The sequence below is a fragment of the Poecilia latipinna genome, unplaced genomic scaffold (genome assembly GCF_001443285.1).
Source record: "Poecilia latipinna isolate Pla-1442-1.1 unplaced genomic scaffold, P_latipinna-1.0 Scaffold1007, whole genome shotgun sequence".
NCBI classification, from domain to species: Eukaryota; Metazoa; Chordata; class Actinopteri; order Cyprinodontiformes; family Poeciliidae; genus Poecilia; species Poecilia latipinna.
In genome coordinates, this window is record NW_015113623.1 from 610577 (window position 1) to 628259 (window position 17683).

A 17683-nucleotide genomic window follows, 5' to 3' on the forward strand; every position below is an offset into this window, starting at 1 on the left:
TGCGTTGACGGAGTCGGTTTCTAAAGACTGTCTGGGCCGACGCTGCTTGGTAACAAAAGCACAGAAGAAGAAGCCAGCGCCAGGTTTTACATGGTTTGTCTAGCACCATTTTAAATGAAAACTTGATGGAAAACAAACAAACAAACAAAAAAACAATGGCGACAGAGTGACAAGCAATGTAAATATTCGTAATGGCAGCGAGAATACCTTTAGTGGCTAACAGCTAGCTGCTAGCCACACATAATAAAAAAAAGAGTAATTTTGTTTGCCCTATCTCCAAATTTAATAACCTTACACTTATTGTGGGTCATTATGCACTGAAAAAATTACATAAAGCACATTTGTTCTGTGTGAAAACACAAAGTTAGCATAGTGAAGCCTTTTTTTTTTTTGCATTAGACGATTCTAAAGAGCACAAAACCTGCAATAAACAGATATTTCATATGGATCACAGTTTCTTTAAGGCACAGAAATCTTTTTCTGACGCATCACCTCAACAGTGGAATGGCTTGTAAAAACTATTGCTTTTGTGGACAATTATGGACACTTTAGTGTCCAACAGCAAGTCCATGAGTAAAATCCAGTCCAGTTTCGTCCAAATGTCCTTTAATTAGTAAATGTTGTAAAAATGTTGAAAGCTCTGTACAGTTGTACTAATAATTATTCTAACAACTGATCAATTAAGTGACTTCTGGAAACAACTGTTGCACTTGACTGTTCAGCAGTACAAGAGCATAGATACACAGCCCACTTTTGCAGGGCTCTACAGACATGCACTAGATGAGATGTGCAGTGACTCAGCCGTCCTTTTTTGTGTGCAACATCAACATAAAGCTCCTATTCTTCACGAGGATGCTTCACCTACTTTTCACGAAACGCGGATGGTGCTCTGATGGTCTGCTGGTGTTTTCTGAATGATGAGTCTGTGCATCAAGTTGCTGTCAACTGGTAGTGCCATGATGTGGGAGGGAGGGAGGAAGGGAGGGATGGAGAGACACCGAGTGGAAGATAGAGGGAGAGGGAGGGAGAGAAAGAGGAGGGCGGCTGTGATGCCACATGAAGCAGGAAGAGAGAGAGAGAGAGGAGAGAGGGAACAGCCGTCCAGCTAGATCAGATTGCTAAAGAGTGATAGAGAGAGCAGTTGGGGGACATTTACTGGTTTTTAAGATTAAAAAAAAAAAAAAGGACAGAGTAAAGGATTAAAAGTAAGAAGGACCTGCTGAAACGACAGCCTCAAGGATGGAGATACAAAAACCCGAATTGTCTTTTGGATAGCTCTGTTTTAAAAAGCTTTGCACCCCACTTTGCAGGTCCAGGCAGAGAGCGAGTGGCCCAGAGGTTCAAGTGTGGCAACTACATTTCGTCTGCACTGGAAAAGGATGATGAGACCCAAAGGTGCAGAGGATGACGGAGCGGCCCTCTACGGTTTTTGAGTAGACGAAGGAGGAGAAGCTGCAGCTGCAGACGCGCAGAATGCCTCAGTTTGGTTAATGGGAGCACTGGGAGAGGACGCAGCGCCCCACGATTCTGGAGCCTCCATTTCAGACAGGTGGGGATAGAGGTAAGACGAGGAAGTTTACCGCAAACTTTCAGCCCATCTGTCACGTTGACGTCTGTCACTGTTTGGAGCAGTGGAGGTGCATCCTAGTGGAACGCATCCTCAGTAGTTTCACAGTAAATACTAAAATCTTACTGGATGTTTTTAAAAAGATCTGTTCCCAAACGGGTCAGAATTACCAGTTGAAATCAAGACAGCAAACCAAACCAGATCCATTTATTTCAGCAATTTAGTTTGTCAGGGGGATGAAAACTTAAATAAATAAATAAATAAAAAATTAAAGTGGCAGGAAAAACTTCAGAAATCAGATTAGTTTGCAACCTAAACAATTGCATAGGTCTCATTTCTGCATTTTAATATGACATTTTATTTATTATCTTTATGCAAATACATACTCTGAGTTCCTCTCTTTTCAATTTGAACACATTGTCAAAATGTCGAAATTGCAACGATTTAGATTGGTTAATGTAATCTTTTTAGGTTTGAAATATTAAAAAAAATTGAATCACAAAATTATTATTCTAAAACAGAAACCCTATATAATCAATTCCATTTTCATATTTAAGAAAATAAAATAACTTGCAGTTGAAGAATTAACTGCAAGAGCCTGAGAATAGAAAGCAGACGTATTAATGGATGAACGTGTTGCTTCAGGTGCTGCTTTCGCTTAAAACAATCAGTGACGTGCAGGTACAAAAAAAAAAAACAAAAAGGCAGGATGGAGGTTATGTAATGCAGATCTGCAGGTCATGTCTTCTTAAGACTATTTTGATTTCATTCACCTACTCACCAGGACAAGATGCGAGCATGAATATGTAATTTTCCAAAAGGAAAAAAAGCTTCAAAACGTTTTTTTTATTTTTTATTTACAGACTCATCGTGGCTGTGGTGTGTTAAGTAACAGGCTGGAGCTTGTGTGTGTGTGCTCTAACTAACCAGTGTTGTTTAAAATTAGAAAATTACAGAGCGAAGGTGTGATGTGGGTGAATCGGGCTTTGTGAAGTTGTACAAATAATAAAACAAGCTGCACCACTACAGCGCAACACGGCACAGGGAAGAAGCTGTGATGAGGGAACCGGCAGGTGTGTGTGCGGTGGAGCGGCTGCAGGTGCAAACGTCGGGCCTGCGCCGGGTCGAGTCGTTTATTATAACAGTGAAGCGGGGGGGATCAGTTCTGTGGAGTTTTGTTGGTTTTCTGTAAGTTAGCATGTTTTTTTTGGGTTTTTTTTGAAGGGCAGCCTGAATAATGCACAGGAAGTGGCCTAGATACGGGAGCCTGCAGGGTCAGTCGCCATCCAAAATCTGTTGGGTTTCATCATGTTTGTGAGCTGCAGTTATAGAATTAGTAACCCTGATTATTTCATTAAATCTAACGCATTCAGACGGGATCTCTACAGTCTTAAGATGCTATGTTACCTATTATGAGGAAGTGCTTTTAGGTCACTTGAGACCGGCTGAGTTCCACATGGTAAGCTATAGGAAAATAAAGTGACACCTGAGCCTCTGAGCTTCCTTCACAAAGGTCTCTGGGGGATGAGGGGGGTTGAGGCGGATCCTCAGCAGCTCAGTTCCCTGTGCTTCTTACTTGAGATGGACTCCTCTCTCCCAGTAGACTTGGTTGTTCTCTCCATTCCCTCCCACTTTTTTCTATTGCATCAAGTTATTTATCAGCATTCTGTCGGCCTCTTCTTTTAAATCCCATGAAAAATAGTATCAGAAAAAAAGTTCTGGAAGAAATTTAAGATTGCTCTCTCTGGCATGTGTATGGACTGCTGAGATTAGATTACACAGATGGACTCTACCTGCAGCCATCAGGCAACTTCAGGAGGCAACTTGTTGCACTCAGAGGAAAGGCGGCTGAATGCATTTGCACACCGCACTTTTCAGTCAAATGTTTTGAATCATGTATTCTTTCTCTTTCACAGTTGTACACCACTTTGTGTTGGTCTTTCACATTAACGTCCGATGAAATATATTTGTTTGCAATTGTAATGTGACAAAATATGGATGGAAAAGTTCAAGGGGTGTGAATACTTTGGAATTTGAAATGTCCCACTGATTGGTCCAGACGAGTGAAAAAAGTGATTATTTTATTTACAGTAAATTCATTAAAATTATATCATCTATAACAGAACCAACATGAACTTTTTTCATTTTTATTTATTTTTAAAAAGTAGTTATTCAGGGCCAGCACATAAATGGAGATAAACTTATAATGCTGATAGATTCTGTGATAATCACAGCAACGATCTATCAAAGAACCCAAAGCTTTTTGGGTTTGTTTTTTTTTTGTTTTTGTTTTTTGGGGTCAAATCTGCAGGTCAGACCTCAGAAACAAGCAGCAGCAGCACCAGGTCTGATCAGTTCAACTCTGCACTTCATATACATGAAATGTCAGTTTATCATTAGTTTATTTCTTTTTAATTGTTTATTTCTGTTGTTTGCATTGCAATGTTTTGAACACACACCGTGAGGCTGTGAGTTTATTTAATTTAAACTGAATCAAGTCATTGAGCTCAAAAAGGTTTTTTTTTTACCTTTTGTTGCACCAAAATGCTTTATTATTAAGATGACTGATAACTGGTTTATTATTTCAGTTACTTATTTATTGCAGTAAATTCACTTAGGATTTATCCTAATTTGGTGTTCATATTTCTCAGGTCGTGTTTCTGATCTCCTTATGAGTTGAAAACTGCTATTGGTTCAAAAAGATACAAAAACTGTCTTATTTCAGCGCCACATTATCTCATTAATTCAATTCTGTGCAGCTGAAGCATTTTGGTACATTTTCAGTCATCTGAAAACGGTCCTAAATGGCTTGGTGTCGTAGGATGTGGTCGTCTCCTGTTTCAATAAACTAGAGAAGTCCAGCTGCCTTGGTACTTTGCCATTTGAAGTAGATCTGAGTGACTAGCAACTTTACATTAGCAATGTTATCTCTTAGCCACTACTCAAAATGGTAAAGACAACAACTTATAGCATTCATGCAAGCTGGATCCTTGTTGATCTTCACTAGTCAGGAAAAGGTCACAAGAAAAAAATCTACTTGTCTCCTCATATTTACAGTCAGGGCAACAATTAAAAAATTCAGAACATCCGGAACTGTGAGAAAGTTAAGGATTATTTAGCCGCCATCTGCAGTGCTGAAGTTAAGCTAAAGAAAACAAGGACTTTGGTTTCACAGAAAAAGAGCTAATCTTTGGGCTTTGTGGACATTTTTATCTGGAGTGCCACTAATTGTTGAGGCACAATGTGGTCTACATGGTAGAGTTTAGGATTTTCAGGCTCTTATCCAATCACTCCAAGGGCTCAGGAGAAGTTTTTACTTTCATTTAACGAACCAGTTGCACCCCTGACACTGTGAGGCTGTAGAGGCTGTAAGGCTATGTGCCGTACGGGGCCGCTCAGGTTGGGCCAGCCGCTCAGGTCGGGCCTGCTTTGGTGCGACACGCCACAACAATGCTGGAGATCTTGATTAGTTTCAGTTACATAACAGAGTTGTTGAAGTTGTCTGTAAAATACAAACCTTCCCAGCTGTTACATTTGTATAAGGAGAAAAAAAAAAGGTCCAACGTGTGTTTCAGGGTGTAATGAATTGAGCAAAACGAACCCTATTTTTAGCACCGACAGCTGTTGCTTTGATGAGCTACGTCGTCAAAAATGCAAAAATAGCAGCACTGGCTACAGTACGCTTCCCTGTGGAGGGCGTGCGTTTGACCCCGAGGGACGGAACGTGGAGATCCGGCCGCAGATCAGCAGAGCTTCCATGTGAGGGAGCACACACATAAAGCTGTAGTGTGTGTGGCAGACTGCAAGGCACTCGGGATTTGGGAGCGCACATGAGTGAACTGTTGGGTCTTTGGGGTCCAAATCAGACAGGCAGACACACAGAGCGGATGATGCAAAACAATGAGAGCTGTCTGCGCCCAGGGGGACTTCAATCCACCTCCCAGGAGGTAAACTTCTTGACCCCAGGGCTCAGCACTCAGAGCTTTGATAAGGTTATCTCGTGCCTGACAGAGGCAATGATATAAGAGATGTACCAAAATCATCCCCACTGCTCATTTTTTGTCCAGACTCTTTGGGACATGCAGTGCCTTTCAAAAGTATTCATTTCCTTAAAGGGATGGTATTATGTAAAGTAAACTTTTTGAGCTTTACATCATGTTATAATGTGATTCTCTCATCAAATACAGACCTGGAGTGTTGCTTTGATTCTTTCATGCATGTTTGAGAAATCATTTAATCTCCCATGGCAACCATTCAGATGTGCAAAACATCTGGGTGGACCTAGTGCTGCTTTCAAGGATGCAGTTTGCAAGTTTCTACCTTCTACCAGCGACCCCCCCACTCAGTTCCTTCAGACTAGCCACAAGCAATTAGCAGCCGTCATATTTCATCATAGGGGCTGTTTCTCAGTTTTCCGGTGGTAAAAAGGTTAAAGGGTTAATAGAGGAGCCATGTTGTGATGATTTCCTGAAGGCAGAGTTTCAGAAAGAGCAGGAGCTTTTAAAGAAACAGAGGCCCAATTTCAAGGTGTTACATTACAAAGTCAAACTTCTGTAAAGTCATGTTTAATATACACATTTCACACACTGTGTGTGTGTGTGTGTGTGTGTGTGTGTGTGTGTGTGTGTATATATATATACTTTGTTACTTTGCTATATATATATAGGTAGTTCACATTTGTAGGGTGAAATTACCAAAATACCTTATTTTCAAAATTTTGCAAATAAAAATGTGTTTGGCATACATTTTTTTGGCCCTTATGCAAAATGCATGTGTATATTAGTTTGTATTCGTCTGTCACATAGCCTCCCCAAATAATAACGTTTGTGGTTAGAATGTGGAAAAAGTTCAAGGCGTACATGTCTGCAAAGCACTGAACATTGTTAGATTGGGTTCTAACTCTGTAACCGGCTTGTTCCTGGTCAGGATTTCTGCAATGTGTTTAATCACAGATGCTAAAGGCCAGGATACTGGTGAGAAATCTGCCTTACTCTTGTAGGAAGCACCGAGGGAAGGGGACCCTATTTCAGTGCATCCTCACTGCATGATTAATAACACTGCAAATTTTACAGAATGAGGTCAAATAAATAGAGTCCTTCGGTCTGCATCTCTGCAGCATCTGGAATTGTGTGACCAATGGATAAGTGGCAGACACACAAATCCCACAGGAGTTCCAGTATCCCCGCCCCCCCAGTTGTCCCACAGTATAAATATTGTAAACGGAGGACAATGGTAAACTTAGGTTTTTAACACATCTCACACACCTTGTCTGTTAGATGTGTAATGACTGCACAGCATGTTGCTGAAAGACCTTAACTACAGCCAGGACACGCCGTCCTTATTTTTCATCAGCATACATTATGTATGTCGAGCCTCTTCAATCAGCAAAACAATTACAATCTTACACTCGAACTGCCATCATGAATTTTGTATTGAATTATTGTGGGAATTATTGTGGCTTAAATCGATCGTTTTGACTTTCTGATCTGAGGTTCTGTGATGTTATTGTCAGCAATAGTTCCCTCACCTGTTGGAGCCAAATATTACATTACAGTGACGTTATGAAACAGTGAAGAAATCCAGGGTGTGGCAACATGCTAACAGCTATTAGCTGGCTTGTCTAGCTAATCATTTCAGCCGACTTTTCAATTCAAAACCTCTCAAAGGGAAAATGTTTATGGATATTAAATATCTGCACTTCCACAAGAGACTATAGTTTAGCTTCCTACTGCCCAACTATTAACTTTCCACCACTATTAAACTCTCTTTAGTTTATCTGCAGTGGACAGCTCTCTTGTTGTCCACTGCTAATGGTTAGTCTGAGAAAGAGCAAACTTAAATTGACCTTCTACTCTTACCACCTTGAAATCCAATCCAATCATAAAAAACATAATGCTAACAATATTTTATGAACATTTGAACTCCTGTCCCATTTGCCTGGTTGGTTATTTATGAAGAAATAGCACATAAAATAAAGCAGGCTGTGCACCACTGATGATTTTCTGGTGTAAAGAAAAAATATTGTTTTATATAATCTGACAGTTCAGCAAATCCTCTTTTATTTTATGTTTTCACTGCCTTACCTTTCCTTTAGGAAGAGATGGCAAAAGTATTCACAGTCTTTACTTCAGTAAAAGAACTTAAATAATAGGTGAGCCTACTTTGTGTGAAAAAATGCTTACCATTCTTTCCTTACGTGAAAGTAAAATAAAGTACAAGTTTTAAATTATAGTAGAAAAGTTAAATGTAAAAAAACACATAACTTTCACCTTCAAACATACAAAATAATTCTTTAGAAATCTAAAAAGAAAAAGTTGTCCTCATTTGCTCACGACCTCTCTTTTAGGTATGTTTACCTAAAAGTGTTTCTTTTTCTGATTTGACAAAAAAAAAAAGAAGTTCTTACAAGAATTGGTTTTTTGGTCTGCAGAAAACACAGCTACAGATGGGCAATGCCTGGTAATCTGAATGTTTTGTCATTGTTGTTAATTTTAATCAGAAGAAGAAGAATTAAAATCTTTTGGCTTGTTTTATTCTCTCTTCTGCCTGGATTCCTTGATGTCGTCATTGTATCAGTCATAAAGACAAACGTTTTTCCCAAGTCCAAACAACAACATTTATTAGACAAACAACTAATTAAACTGACAAAACTCAATAAAATCACAGACCAGCATCCAATTCAAATATTTACCTCACTCCACAGACATCCCCACACCAAGACAAACTTACGGGGAACATTTCACCGACGCACCGTTCCCTGGGGACAGCATCACGGGTAACCCCGGAGCGATCTGAAGTTAAGGTTCTGGGTCCTATATTTTTAAAGGGAGGGTGTGTTTCCCTTCTCTGCTGTATTCAAATTTAGGGGAGTGTCCTTAGCTAAGTTAATTTAAATCTAGTTGACTATGTTCCAGTAAAAACCTGTTTTTAAGATCAAAGAAGTGTTATTTTCTTTTGAATGAAGACAGATGTTTTTATGACCCTGTCCCAAGAAGAAGTTCTACTCTGTTGGCAGGACCAGATTGTTTTACACCAGCTGTTGAATCTTATCAAAGTGGTCAAAGGGTTAAACTCACACACAGAGCCATGACCCCCTGTGAATGCCTGCTCAGTCCACAGAGAGACTAGCTGTGTTTTAAATTATAGAGAACTACAAGCTAAGTTATTTTAATTCCACTTAGTGTAATATGTTTCAATAGAACTATCGTACTTAAGATATCACGCTAATTGAACCATGGTTGTCCCTTAGTGGGGTCAAGAGGGGTGCTGGTGCCTATCTCTAGCTAACGTCCCGGGCGAGAGGCAGGGTACACCCTGGACAGGTCGCCAGTCTGTCGCAAGTTTTTACAACTAGCATATTTTAAAGTTATTTTCTTAACATTGTGTATAATGGTTCCCAGTTTACTGTCGTCGTCCATGTTGCGGTTAATATTTTCTGTTTGACAAGTCAATTCATCTTCCCTCTTTTCTTATAACTTTGTCATCATCGATAAACATCGAAGTAAGCTAATTTTGAGAATGCAGTCAGTAGAGAGGACAGTTATTTATGTTCAGTTGTAGGGAGTAAAACTTCAGAAAAATAAATACTTAAGTACTGCATGGATTCTTGAAAAAGCTACTTAGGTACAGCTGTAGGTCACTACTAGATGAAAATACTTTGGGAAGATCCGTTGTGGTGCACCGTCACCTCTAGTTCCAGTTTACATCATTTTTAGCTTCTGTGTAAATTACCATTTGATTAAGTTTTCAAGGTTTATGAAATAGTTTCTTCCTAAATCTTTTTACATTTTTGAGATTGAAGTTGTCTTTAAACGGTAAAAGCCCGCTTTGTTCTTAGCCCCCGTTTGCCTCCACTTTCCGACTCATCTGGATCCAAGAGATACTAACCAATTATAAGCCTCAAACAGAACATGATTTATAAAATCCCAAACTATCCCTTTGATTAGCTGTCACTTCTAACTTTCTTAATAATTCTAAAGAAAAACACAGGAAAGGTAATTTGACATAAGTGGCGACAGTGTGAGGCCAGCCCGGCTCTTGTTTAGCTCACATCAAAAGGCAGGAAGACTCTTCTGGGAGCATTAATTGGATTTAATGTCATGATGATTAAAGAGGGCAGGAGAAAAAGAGGATAGTAACCACAGTAACTGGATGAGCTCTAACACTGAAGACCCTGAACTGGGAATTACACACAAACACTTCCTGCTAGATGTGTAATTTTTCTCATTAGGGCTTCATTCCCGTTTTCTTCTGGATTAACCAGCCAAAGAAAATCTATAAAATAGTTATCATGTTTCCATACATACATAAAAAACAAAAAAAACCCTAAGATGTAGGACACGGGCTCAGACAAATCAGTTGCCAATGCTAGTCCTGCAGAAAAAAACTCTTATTTGCAAATATGTGGTTCTGTAATTTAAGGAGATAAAAAACTTGTACTGTTTATTATTTGCCAACAGGTGTGCCGTTTTACATGACCTGACCATCATGTTACTCACACTACTCTCTCTTGACGCTCTCTACAGGAACTGGATTCATACACTGAGCTCCCACTATGCCCCCTAAATGACTCACTAAAATGCAGCATAGCCAGTGATCAAGCTGCGAGGGGCCTTGATCACGCACTTGGACTCCAGGCCTGCCCGTCTGACAAAAGCCCGGCAGCTGGAGACGACGTCAAGGAGTATGAGTGTGGGAAGAATCAACCGCTACAGCATTGTTTCGTCAGAGGAAGAAGGCCTCCGCCTCACTACCATGCATGGCATGAATGGCTTTGGGAATGGCAAGATCCACACACGCCGCAAGTGCCGCAACCGCTTTGTGAAAAAGAATGGCCAGTGCAACGTGCAGTTTGCCAACATGGACGACAAATCACAGCGCTACATGGCCGACATCTTCACCACGTGCGTCGACATCCGCTGGCGATGGATGCTGGTAGTCTTCACTCTTGTGTTTGTCATATCTTGGCTGGCCTTTGGGTTGGCCTTTTGGGTCATTGCTTTGCTGCACGGGGATCTGGACAACCCAGCTGGAGACGACAACTTCACTCCCTGCGTGCTGCAGGTCAACGGGTTTGTGGCTGCGTTTTTGTTCTCCATTGAAACACAGTCAACAATAGGGTATGGCTACCGCTGCGTGACCGAGGAGTGCCCAGTGGCTGTCTTCATGGTCGTCTTCCAGTCGATAGTTGGCTGCATCATTGACTGCTTCATGATAGGCGCCATCATGGCTAAAATGGCGAGGCCTAAGAAGCGAGCGCAGACACTCTTGTTTAGCCACAACGCAGTCATTGCCATGCGGGATGGAAAGCTGTGTCTTATGTGGAGAGTGGGAAACCTTCGCAAGAGTCACATTGTAGAAGCTCATGTCAGAGCACAGCTAATCAAACCTCGGATAACCGATGAGGGGGAGTATATTCCACTAGACCAGATAGACATTAATGTAGGGTTTGACAAAGGTTTAGACAGGATCTTCTTGGTTTCACCCATCACTATTCTCCATGAGATAGACGAGGAGAGCCCTCTGTTTGGAATCAGCAAGCAGGACCTGGAGACGGCAGACTTTGAGATCATCGTCATCCTAGAGGGAATGGTCGAAGCAACCGCCATGACCACGCAGGCTCGCAGCTCCTACCTGGCCTCTGAGATTCTTTGGGGCCACAGGTTTGAACCTGTCCTGTTTGAGGAAAAAAACCTGTACAAGGTGGATTATTCACACTTTCACAAAACGTACGAGGTGCCGTCCACCCCTCGCTGCAGTGCCAAGGACATGGTGGAGAACAAGTTCCTCATGCCCAGCTCCAACACCTTCTGCTATGAAAACGAGCTGGCCTTCCTAAACCGTGACGAGGAGGAGGACGACTTAGGCGGCGGGAGCAGAGCATTGGCAAATCTGAGTCCGGACAGGAACAGCCGACACGAGTTTGAACGTTTACAGGCCACCAGGTCGTTGGATCAAAGATCATATCGTAGAGAGTCGGAAATTTGACGCTAACTCAATGACCAAGCATCAGATTCCTTTAACTTTATCCATGGAATAAAAATGCAGAACAATGCAAAGTGCCATAGGTAGAGCTAAGAATTGTAAGAGAATTGAAAACGAATACAAAACCCTTAAAAAGGGATTTTTTGGAAATGCAAATGTGTAGATGGCGATGGCAAGTAACATCTACAATTAAGAAAAAGATAGACCTCCTTCCTTCACCAAAACTTGAATGTTTTTTCACACGGTCATTTTGAGTTAAGAATGCTACGTTTTTTGGCAGGACCTTATGATACATCTTAGGTGTAAATACATTTCCTAAATAAGTCGTTTTGTGTCCAGTACCAGATTCAAAAGCACCTTTAAAAGTAGAACGTGTTCTTGGCCACCCGTTGTAATGTTCTGGATCTTCTCTTCAGCTCGTCTAGCAATGCTGTAATTTGCTGGACAAGCATAAAGGAAGACATTAAGAATTCAGTCACAAAAGTAAAACATCATTTCGTAGCTTTGTTTTATATTCTGGCACAAAAATCTAATTTTTACAGGAGAGCAGGAAACATTAAATGTGCTTTTAGTTTGACGAAGAATGTAACGATCAACTGAAATGAAACAGCACAAACACTTTATGAATTACTACAGCACTTATGAGGAGTTCATACGAGTTGTTCGTGGCATGGTTTTAACTTAAAAACCACAAACGCAAAAGTGGTGAAAAGTAACATTTCACATGCTTTAAGGACATGCTGCAACAATCCAGGTTTATCCTGATGAAGGTCAACCATGAAAAGCTGTTCTTTGTAATCTGACAAAGAACAACAACCTAAACTACAACCATACTTTTGTATAGCATGTAACCAACCATGTCAATTTATTTTGGCTGGTATCCATAAACTCATATATATTCCATATGAAACTTAAGCAATAGTTTGCATTTTTGTTTAAATGCGGTTGTGCAGAGCAGTTACAAGACATCAGTATCTTAGCAGGGATCTCAGTGTATGAACGTCAGTCAGATCTCATCAAGCTAACAATCTAAAATAATTCAAATTCAAAATCCAAATGATATACAACGTATTTTGAGAAATTATAACTTTAGCATGAGATTTTATTTTATTTTTTACTTTTTTTGAAAGTAAAAAAAGTAGTAGAGCAAAATTGATTTTGAGAGCAGACCGTGTGCTGATAAAAACATCCTTCAGCTGGTAACTAACATTTAGCTCAGGCAAATATCCTTTAATCTCCTCAATCGAAAGAACCAGTTTTTTTAACAAATAAAACTGAAGTAAAAGTTTACATAAATTTGATCAGGGAAATGTTTATTTAGAATTTCTGAGCAATATTTATTTCATTGTAACACCAAATTTAAAAACAAAATTCCAGCCGTCTTTAAAATGTGCAGATTTTATCAAGTCGTAACACAGAAGACGATTGAGAAAATAGACAAAGTACAATCAATTGTAATGCATCATGTGAATTTGCCTTGATGTAAAAATATCAAATGTAGCATTCCCTCAAAACACAAAGAATATTTTAAGCTTATGTTGCGTTAGATGTTGGATAACTCCTGTGAAATGGGCACTGCACTAAGAAGTTGTTAGCTTGTATCTTCTGTTCGAACATCTCCTGATATTTTCAGGTAAAACATTTACTGCCCGCAATTAATCCACACAACCCCACTTTGTAAAAACAATTGCAATTTTTCTGTTTAAAATGAATCTATGCATATTACCCAAATCAGGGGATAAACATCTAATCTAATCTGTATGTGAAACAATTGTGTGATGACATTGCTTTAATCAATATTCACTGTAGTAAATGAAAAATGGTGTGAAGTCAGTTTCCATGAGTAGATGTTTCAACATGAAGAAAATGGGAAATTCAAAAGTGAAGTTAAGCTGGAAATGGAAAATGTCTGTTGATAAAAATTATTCAGTTGTGATTAACAAAACATATTAATGGGTAGTTAATGTGTTTTGATTCGTTAAAAGGTGGGAACACAGTGGCTGTTACAAAGAAGAGAGATGTGAACGTTAGCTAGAAAAAAGGATTGTAATCATAAAGGCAACAAATGACCAACTTCATCTGATTGGTTAAAATCACACTGTAGACAGATATTTAGCTAAGAAAAAAGAGCAGAGTCAGTATAGAGAGGCATAAATAGAAGCAATAAACACTGAAGCACATCATTTTCCAGCCAATTTAATTAGATGTGTTACGATTTCCTCTTTGTCGACAAACTTATAAATCCAAAGAAGTTTTTGAAGGATATAATGGAAATGTTTTTTTTTTTTCATTTCAACTGTACCTGTATCACTATTAGTTTTTGTATATATTTGATACCAAAGTAACAAAGTGTTGCTTATAATTAAGTTAAAAACTGATTGTTCCCACAGCAACCATCCAAAACCATTTAGGCTGACACTTGTTGACAGAAATCATTGAAAAGAGAAAATCAAGTTTAAAGCAACATTGTCTCTCTTTGTCACTGACAATAGGAAGTGTAATAGAGCCCATACTGGATGTTACATCAGAATTTATCACTAATAATAATACTAATATCTCACCTGAACTGATTTTTGTTGATGTTCACACACATCTATAGAAGAGAGATAATGGAATGTGGTGAAATATGAAAACAGAAGGAGAACCATGTAATGGTTGTTACATTGGTCACAATGACTAATATTTTCTTAATAGTCATTTAAATGGTATGTCTGATAATATTTCTTAGTAATTTGTTAGAGAATAGAAAAATGTACAGTTGGGCAAAATAAGTATTGAATTCATTTCACAGGATAAGAATCGACATGTTGACTTGAGATTCAGACTAGATGTTGGTAACAACCAATACAATCCATAAGTAGGAAATCATGAAAACAAATATGTCCATATATGAAGTAATAATATGGAATAAAGTGAGATGACATGAGTATGAATGAGTGAATGTTGAGTACTGTGAGTACTGAATGAATGAAAACACAGCAAAAATGGACAGAAAGTTAAAATAGTTGGCTGATAAGGTTTCTTAACATGTCCTGATGAGTAAGAGAAAACGGTTGCATTTCTAAATTGGCAATAGTTCCAGTGAACATTATTGGTGTCAACATGTAGAATTGGAAAGATCCAGTTTCCATCATAAAGTGGTCATGACCAAGCACCTTCCAAGATTGTTGGCAGAGGAATGAAAAGAATTATGAAAACAGTTGTCAAAGAGCCACAGACAATTCACTGAGAGCTTCAGATCAATTTCCATTTGTTTCATGAAATCCATAAATGATACTCTCAACCACCACTGCGCACAGCGCAAGACTCCACTGCTGAAGAAGAAGCATCAACTGTGGAGAAATGTGCTGAGATATTCTTGATAAAAACCCAAAGATGAATTCAGCAAGGCGATGGTACCAAACACACAGCCCAGTGGGATCTCGGTGCCTGTCAATAATGCTGCTAGAACGTCCGAGTCAACCAACCAATCTATGGAAGTCTATGGAAAAATTTGAAAATTTAAAGATGGTTTATGTTAAGAAAGGGTCAAAACTCAAATCTGAGCAAAGCACATAACTTAGATCATAGTTATTATTAACAGCTTTTCTACTGAGGTTTTAATGAATTTCATGTACTGTGTTAAATTCTTGTTCCCTGTGTCATTTCACTTTGTAACACATAATTTATTGACTTTTTAAAATTTAGATTTCTGTGGATATTCTGGTTGTTGCCAACATCTGCCAGCAAAGTCAAAGAAAAATCTGAAAATGTTCACTTATTTTCCCTGCTGTACATAGATATTTTTTGTTGTTTGACAAGCATTCTTTTTCCAACCTTTACTATTTATTTATTATGCTCATTACCTTCTGGGAAGGTTGTGTACACTAAAGTATGATATTTCTGCACCCAATTACTAAATTGTAGAGGTAATAAAAGTGAAGAGTCAACAACTTCTTCACTGGATCAATTTGTTTTTGTTTTGTTTTCAAAAAATTGTTTCAGCTTTAATATTGTTCCCATAAGCCCTTAAAGAGGAAGCAAACATAAAGGTTTTAATGAAATCTAAAGGTTTAACAAAATAATGTTACGATGAACATTATCAGGAGGATTAAACCTGCTTATTTTTATATAAGGTTCTTTTTTGATAGAAAAAGCAGCAATAAATATTTATCTGTTTTTACCAGAGTATTAAAATGAAATTTCACCTGTAAGTTAAAAATCAATATTCTTGTCTGAATCGTTTTTATTTCAGCTCTATTTTCTGCACAGAAGCTCATGATTAAACCATTTGATTTTTTTTTCTTCTTTTAAATGGATGAATGAGAGAAAAAAAATGAAAAAAGAACTTTGACCTCTGTAGAAGTCTTCCTTTGTCCAGCAAAATGTCTACTGGACGTTTGATTTTCATTGAAAGAAATTCAAATTATTCAATTAAAAAAAACAATTTCTGTGAAACAAAAAGACTACTGTTTTTTGGGGCGGGGGAGGAGGGTTATTTTGCAGTTAGAAACTCAGTGGTTCCTTGCTGGTTTGCTATTCATTCAAGATGGCTCATTGATTAATCGCAGCAACAAATGAACAACTATTGGGCCAAGGAGCCTTTTGGCCCTTCTGGAGAAAAAAAACTGTCAGAAGAATTGCAGCTGATTTATGTAAGAACACATGAGTGATGATTAACGCAACAGGAAGTCTTAATGTTTCAGAAAACCTTCAACTTGAAGTTCTTGCCGAGGGATTGATGCGTTTTCTGTTCACTCCGCTGCATCACAGTTTTTCCTCAGTCGATTTTGGTGCATTTCTCAAAACAATTCGTACAAACAGCAAAACACAGTGGAATACCTGCCTACAAATTAAACAGTTTCTTTCTCAAAATCCTCAAAATTAAATCTTAACTCCATGTTTCACTGTGTTGAACGATTAGTCATGTCAATACAGCAGTGCAGGAATATTCCGTTATTAACTATGGAGGAAGTTTTTAAAAGTAAAACTGGAGTCTGTTGTAAAGTGAAACTATTGAGAGAACAGTGGAAAGAGACAGAGCAATATTAACATTTATGATTTTACTGTAATTTCTCTTTCATTTAAAAAACGAAAAGACAAGAAAAAACAAAACTAGAGTAGAAATGGGAACATGAGGTGATCTCCTTAAGAAAAACTAGACATGCATTGTTTTAGGATTTACATCACTTTATCATTTCCATCTCAATGTGGAGGAAAAGTCTTTAGGGGATGTCAATTGTTTTATAACTTCATGGTTTTCAACACTTGACACTTCAGGATTTCACTCACCCTTTCATTTACATCGATGAAGAGGTGAAAACCAACCACAAAAATTCTAAGCACATTTAGAGACATTTAGTTTAAATTGAATAATTTATCTTATCAGTTCCATCAGTAACTTTAGACATGCATTTCTTTCACAATTTTAATATTTTCAGCTGAGTCCAGTGAAAGGCTTACCAGTGGTCCTTGATAAATCTCAGTTCTTTTCCCATGAGTTTGATCAGTTTGCCTTTGAAATGCTGCTTTGCCTCTGCCTTCCTCACCAGCCAGATACCTGATGGATTCCTTGTATCACCTGAGTTCAGGACGCTGCTGATTGGACCAGATTTCTTTCACCAATTTGGTACATATCTTCATGCACACACATCTGCACCTATGAGAAGATCTATGCAACAATAGGTTCAGGAACAAGGAGTAGCGTTAGAGGAAGTCCCTCAGTAATCCTGTTGTGGGCCACAAACTATTGTCTTATCACTTTATATCCTCAGCCTGTTCTGCCCCATGTCTCCTCACTCCTCTTCATCATCTTTTCTCTGACTGTTGACCAATTTCAAATCTTTGTCCTTCCATAGTCAGAAATGTAACATTGCTTTGTTCTCTGTCTGCAGACACCATATATTTTACCAGTTGATGGTTCATAAGCTGCATCTTTAAGCTCTTTCAGAAAACTGGTTGATCGTTGCTTCACACATTTAATGGATTCATCTGGGAGCAATGTACCAATTCAGGACAGATTCAGAAAAAAAAGTCTCATTGAAATGGACAGGAATATGCTTGACATATTATGACAACTTGATCTGTGTTTAATATTTCATAACATAATTACTCATATTATCATATAGGAATTACATGTTGGTTCTGCATGTA

The 17683-nt window shown here is 38.6% G+C and overlaps 1 protein-coding gene across 2 annotated transcripts; it reads left to right on the forward strand.

The window, feature by feature from the left end:
- The first annotated feature begins 1052 nt into the window (after nt 1–1052).
- On the forward strand, nt 1053–15974 carry LOC106958689 (ATP-sensitive inward rectifier potassium channel 12). Of its 2 annotated transcripts, none has more exons than XM_015050728.1 (2): nt 1053–1561; nt 10093–15974. In XM_015050728.1, exon 2 carries the CDS (start codon nt 10253–10255, stop codon nt 11552–11554), a length of 1302 nt encoding a protein of 433 aa, XP_014906214.1. In that variant the 5' UTR covers nt 1053–1561; nt 10093–10252; the 3' UTR covers nt 11555–15974. The 2 variants fall into 2 exon arrangements, with proteins under 2 accessions (XP_014906214.1, XP_014906215.1); XM_015050729.1 differs by having other exon boundaries at nt 1053–1549.
- The last annotated feature ends 1709 nt before the right edge of the window (nt 15975–17683 follow it).